This window comes from Ammospiza nelsoni, chromosome 12, assembly GCF_027579445.1.
Source record: "Ammospiza nelsoni isolate bAmmNel1 chromosome 12, bAmmNel1.pri, whole genome shotgun sequence".
Classification (NCBI taxonomy): domain Eukaryota; kingdom Metazoa; phylum Chordata; class Aves; order Passeriformes; family Passerellidae; genus Ammospiza; species Ammospiza nelsoni.
The window spans coordinates 9,065,242-9,071,314 of record NC_080644.1 but is presented as its reverse complement, the minus strand read 5'-3'; the positions used below and the strand labels follow the sequence as shown (position 1 = coordinate 9,071,314).

Below are 6,073 nucleotides of genomic sequence, written 5' to 3'. Positions count from 1 at the left end.
ATCCCACAGGGTGCTGCAGAATGGGCTCAATGCTGAGCCATAACAGGCACCAGCCTTCCTATTTAATGTAACACACCAAGGAAAACCTCCCGGTTTGTGTGCTTTCTGCCTGGGAGCTTGTATACAACCAAATAGCGGCTTTTATATTTTGGGAAGGGGTTTTTTGTGTGTCTAAAGAGAGGTACGTGGGAGAAGGCTGGGAGCCAGGCTGCTCCTCCATTCACACCGGGGTCACTTATATCCCCTCTCTTTCGGAAGAAACCTTCAAGGTTCTGCACCTGAAATCTTCAAAGTTGTTTTCTGCCGTTGCACTCAGTGAGATTAAAGCCAGGACCACGCTCTTCCTCCTGCATCTCCCCCTCTGTCAATTACACTTTCTCGGTGAATAACTGAGAAATAAATACATTTCTGTCTATTTCAGAAATAAAAAAATAAACAAAATTCTATTTCAAAAATATAAATAAATTTCTATTAAATAAATAAATAAATAAATAAATTTATGTCTATTTCATAAATAAATAAATAAATAAATTTCTGTCAATTTCAGAAATAAATCAATTTCTGTCAATTTCACTTTCCCAGATCAATTCACAAGCAAATCTACACCTGCGTTATCCCAATGCGAAGCACCTTCCCGGCCCGGGGAAGGCGAGAACACAACCGGGGCTGCCCCGGGCCGGGCTCGGGGCAGGCGCAGCACGGAGCCGGGGCCGCCCGGGCCTGCGGGATCGCGGAGCCGGGGCCGCTCGGGGCTGAGGGAGCCGGGGCCGCTCAAGGCGGGGACAGCGCGGAGCCGGGGCCGCCCGGGGCTGAGGGATCGCGGAGCCGGGGCCGCTCAAGGCGGGGGCAGCGCGGAGCCGGGGCCGCCCGGGGCTGAGGGATCCCGGAGCCGGGGCCGCTCAGGGCGGGGGCAGCGCGGAGCCGGGGCCGCCTGGGGCTGAGGGATCGCGGAGCCGGGGCCGCTCGGGGCTGAGGGAGCCGGGGCCGCTCAAGGCGGGGGCAGCGCGGAGCCGGGGCCGCCCGGGCCAGGGTGATCGCGGAGCCGGGGCCGCCCGGGGCTGAGGGTACCGGGGCCGCTCAGGGCGGGGGCAGCGCGGCCGCGCCGGGCCCGTCCCGCCCCCGGTTCGCGATTGGCGGCGCTGCGGCGGGGCGGGGGCGGGCGGCGCGCAGGGCCGGCCGGGCGGCAGCAGGTGGCTGCGCTCCGCTCCGCGCCGCTCCGCGCTCCTGCCTGCCTCGCCTCGCCTGCCTCTCCTCTCCCCGCCGCCTCAGCGCGGCCCCGCCGCCGCCAAGACGCCGCGGGCCGTGCTTCGAGTGAAGAATGGGGCGGCCAAGCTCGCCAAGCCGCCCGCGGCCGCGGGCGAGACCCCCGGCGGCGCCCCCGGAGCTGGGCTCTTCATGGAGCGGTCGCAGAGCCGCCTCAGCCTCTCCGCCTCCTTCGAGGCCCTGGCCATCTACTTCCCCTGCATGAACAGCTTCGACGAGGAGGACGCGGGTACGGGGGGCCGGGGAGCACCGCGGGGCGGTGGTTCCCGGGGCTGTGTGTCTGGGCAGGCTAGGGTGGGTGTGCTCCGTGTCAGCGCCATCCCCGACCCCGGCGGGGGTTCATCCGTGCGGGTGTGCGAGGGATGCTGGGGACCGCTGGATGCGGGTGCCTGTGGAGGTTAGAACTGGGAATGTGCTCCAGCGGTGGAACACGCTCCGGCTGCCGATCGATAGGAAACACGGGTTATTTGCAAATGGAGCGGCTCCCGCTCCATCCTCCTTCTGTGAGAATGAAGGGCAGAGCTCAGGGAGGAGGCGTCCATCCTGCCGGGTGGTGTGTCCGCTCTGATTTATACACCATCAACTCTCGGGCTGATTGTTCCCAGGGGTTGTTAGCGCCGTACACCGTGCTGCTTTTGGAGAGAGAATAATGGGATTCCGTTTAAATGAGGGCAGAGTAAATCCCAAAACAATAAGCCTTTCAGAATGGATGCAGTGATTTTTTTTTTGCCGGCATCAGAAAGACCTTTCTGGCCTCAGACAGTTGGCGGTGGTCATAAAATGCGACCAAGCTTAAAAAAGAGGGGCACTGGTAGGAAAAAGTAGGAAAGGCATTGGGTTGAAGGGGCGAGGAAGGGTGGTGGGAGCTGGGGAAGGTGCGGGGAGTAGAGGGCAGCACAGCCGCTGCGTGGGTAGGAGAGAGGGAGGGAGGGCGTGCGCGGGAGTGGATGGAGAGCGGTCGGTCTGAGAGCCCTCTGTCCATTCCCGGCGCATCCCTGCTAATTGAGGGGTGTTTTTCCCAGAGCACACTGTACTAGGGACTGAACCTGTGAGTCTTGTGAGTGGCAAATAATAAAAAGTTGGTAACTAAGGCGTATTTTAACGCTGACTGTCATGGTTGCATCCCTCAAAATGCCGGCATGCTCCTTTGTCTAGTGGCTCATCCCAAGATGTGCAGATGCCAGCAGGAATACATCAGCCCGCCAGCTGCTACACCTGTAACGATGTTGTTTTTAAAGGAGTTGACGTAAGAATCAATTCATCATCTGTGTGATTAACCTAGACTTGTCATCAGCATCATGCAGGGGTGGCAGGCAGAGGATTGTCTCCTCCAACAGATGTAGTTTAAAAAATTTTTATCTAAAAATTTTGCTGATAATTTATTTGCACTTCAGATTTGGCTGGAATGCTGAGGAGCATACAAGACAATAACGGGAGCTTTGGGAAGTCTCAGCGCTGTTGCTTCAGGAATGATTGATAGTGAGACATGCTCAAGTATGAGAACCCAGCACAATGCCTGGGACAGCATTTCATTCCCTGGTGTCCAGCCCCTCCTGCCCTGAGCAAGGTGATAGTTTAGCTGAATGCTTCCTCTTCCACTGCTTAAAAAACCATTTTTGCGCTCAATTTTATTTATTCACGCTTAGTGAATGTTCATGATTGAATGTTAATAAGCTGCTCTTAATACAACACAAGTACTTATCTCTGAATTAAATAAATCTCCAATTAAAACCTCATTCTCCAGCAGCTTATGAGCAGATCCTGCCTGTGTGAGTTGTCTGGTCAGTGAAGCTGCTGAGGGTGGATTCAGTGCGATGGGGATGTTGCAGTGCTGCTCCTGTATTTCGTGCCTGTGAGTGTATGCTCAGACATGTATGAGCTACCAGCCAGGTGGAACGTGTGCTGCTTTTTATTTTTGGTCTTAAAACTACAAGTGTGTAATTTTCTCAAGCAAGTAGATTACATGGAAGAGAAATTATAAGAGAAATGCTGAAATTGTGCCAGATAAGATTCTGTATTATTCATACCCATGCATGCTTCTGAAATAGTGAGAGATTCTGATCAGTTTGGGTTGCAGCATGATTTCTGTCAAAAAAATGGATCTCAATAGCTCATTCAGGGAGATGAATACTGCACTTGGCAAGATGTTCTCTATAGGAGGAGGCAGAAAAAAAATGAAATTGATCCCAGGGGCATTGACAAAGTAAACAATCCTATTTCAAACAGACACATCATCCATTTTGTCTGAAGCTGAGAACCACATCTTTAAGAGAACAGCTGTCCTACAGAAAAAGGAGAAGAGCTGATAAATGACCACGCTTAAGGGAAATGTGATGTTTTCCTCTGGAAGGGGAAAACAGCCTAATGATCGTTTAAATCTACAAACAAGAAAAATTCTTGAGGTATTTCATTTAAGTTATTATGAGTGGGTAATATCAAAGGAGCCTAAAAGGAAATTTACAGATGTGCTGAGAGCCGTGGCGGTATTTGGGCCGTGGTAACAACACCTCTGGCTTCCAGTGTTTCACCCTTTTAGTCTGGAAAAATGACACTGCTTTTGAAAAATACAGAATATACTTTTACTTATACACTATTTCGTTCCTGTCATGGCTCTTCTTTGCTGTCTACCTTGTGGACATAGGGTGAGAAGACTCTCCTCATCTTCCACAATTCCTTTGCCTGGTAGACCTGCAGTGTGTCTGGACGGGGTTCTGAGCAGTGAATCTGGGTGCAGATGATCTCTTCATGTGTAGAAACAGGCAGCCAGTGGAGGCAGGAAAGCAACAGAGCACCAGACAGATATTTGAGTGGTTTCAGAGCATGAGGGTGATGAAGTTTCAGATATTTCATGTCCACATGTCTCTCCAAAGAGGTGGATGTAGACTTCAGGGTTCCAATACCCTTTTCATTCCTCAGCTGCATCTACAAAAGAAGATGCTCTGAGCAAATGCGGAGCTTTTTTTGCCAGGAAGTTGCAGTGGGGCTTTGAAATAGTCAAAATGCACTCAGCAGATCAAGGACTCGGGGTTAATAACTCTTTTGATCTCAGCATGGTAATGTTGCTGGCTTTCCTGCTGGCTGAGTGCCACTGTCTTCGCTCCACTGAGGTCCCCAGCAATGTCAGTGAAGTTTAAGGATTTTTAAACTCCAGTTATTAGCAGAATAATTGTTGGTTTAACTTATGCAAATGTCTATCCTACATTTCAGTTATGGAGCAGTAGAGTAAGAGGAGGTAAAAGTCAGTCATGCACTCTTTGTGGGCACATTTCTAGAACGCCTGTTTCTGACACAAATCTTGTGAACACAAATCTGATCTGTTCTGACGATCTGCCATACGTTTGGTCTTGGCTGGAATCAGCTGTTTGGAATGCTGATATCCCTGTGGGAACATGTCAGAAGGAGCCAAACTGCTGAGAACTGAACTGCCAAGTGGCAAGGGCGTGTAGGTTAATAACAGGATCCATGATGGCTGTGGGCACCTGCCTTGTAGGCAGCTTATGGTGCACCTGGGTGCAGCTCATAATGAAAGCTGAGGGAATGGGGTGTATGAAATCCCTCTTTGACTGATGGTGGCCTTAGCACAGCCCTCCCCAGTTCAGGATGAAGGTCATCCGTAAGGCTAATGGTGTGGAGGAGAACCATTTTTGTGGGGCATGAGGTTTGGAAATGTAGCTGAAGCAGAACAGAAAGTAAGGATTTTGAAGAGAGTACCAATAACCGACTAAGAGCTGCACATGCAGATCAGGCAGGCTTTGAGCAGGGGAGAGGAGGTGGTTTGAGTAGCTGGGACAGTTGATGTGGCAGTGCTGAACCCGCTGGGAGTTGGGAAATCAGAAGCAGTGCTCAGCTCTGGAGGGATGACAGCTTCCAGATCAGGACCCTGTGTACTACAGAGGACAGGAACTACACCTAAAGAAAGACAGGTAGGTAAATGCAAAAAAACACTGGAAGGGATGGGTTTCCTTTCTTGTGCAGGATCCAGCAGTGCTGTTCAGGTCTGGGTGTGTGGTCCAGCTGTGCTGTGGCCCAGGTGGGTGAGACCCTGCAGTGCACCAGCTCCTTTCATCTTACACCCTGGTTTTCTATGGAAGGACACCTGCTTGCACTGACAGAAGGCATTTGTAGCATGCCCTGACAAGGATGGAGATTTGGATGTCTGGAATTGTAGCCATGGGTCACACTGCCCATGCAGCTCCCCTGGAATCCAGATCCAGCTTGAGCATCTACACCAGGTTCCTTGCACACACAAGTGTGAGGAGCAGGGCTGCTCTGTCAGGCAGCAGGGGAAGGCACAGAGCAGCTCTGAGGGACTGGCAAGTGTCCCTTCCCTGGTCAGGACCTCAGCACAGGGACTGTCCAGCTTGGCAGACCCCTGTCCTTGCTGCAAGACAGGAGAATCAAATCATGTCTCAGCCAGCTGGAACCAAGTGTCTGGCAGAGAGAAAATGGTTTCCAAAGTCAAAATGTCTCCTAGATACTGACAGTAAGCCTTCCTTGTGTCAGCTGCTCATTCAGAAAAGAGTTGAATTAGAGATAAAATTCAGCCCAGGCTGCTGCTTTCACACATTATAAAGTACTGGCAGAGGCACTGTGTTACGATCAATTGCTTTGAAGAGAAACTATGTGAAATACAAATTTAATGGATTGATAAAAAACATTTAAACTATTGGGGTGTAAGAAGGGGCTGTGGATATTTAGATTGGTTTAGGATATTCTTTTGTTTGGGTTTTATGCATTGAACTTCCTCATAATTTTAAACATTGACCTGCTCTATAATTTCAAACATTAAGCGTTACAAAGCTATTAAATA

General features: G+C 50.9%; 1 protein-coding gene across 1 annotated transcript in view; it reads left to right on the top strand.

The window, feature by feature from the left end:
• The first annotated feature begins 1,351 nt into the window (after positions 1–1,351).
• Positions 1,352–6,073, top strand: part of RIMS4 (regulating synaptic membrane exocytosis 4) — a 55,605-nt gene continuing 50,883 nt past the window's right edge. Inside the window, exon 1 of the mRNA XM_059480648.1 lies at positions 1,352–1,492. Coding sequence (XP_059336631.1) covers positions 1,396–1,492 — 97 coding nt within the window. The 5' untranslated portion in view covers positions 1,352–1,395. The remainder of the gene's footprint in view (positions 1,493–6,073) is intronic.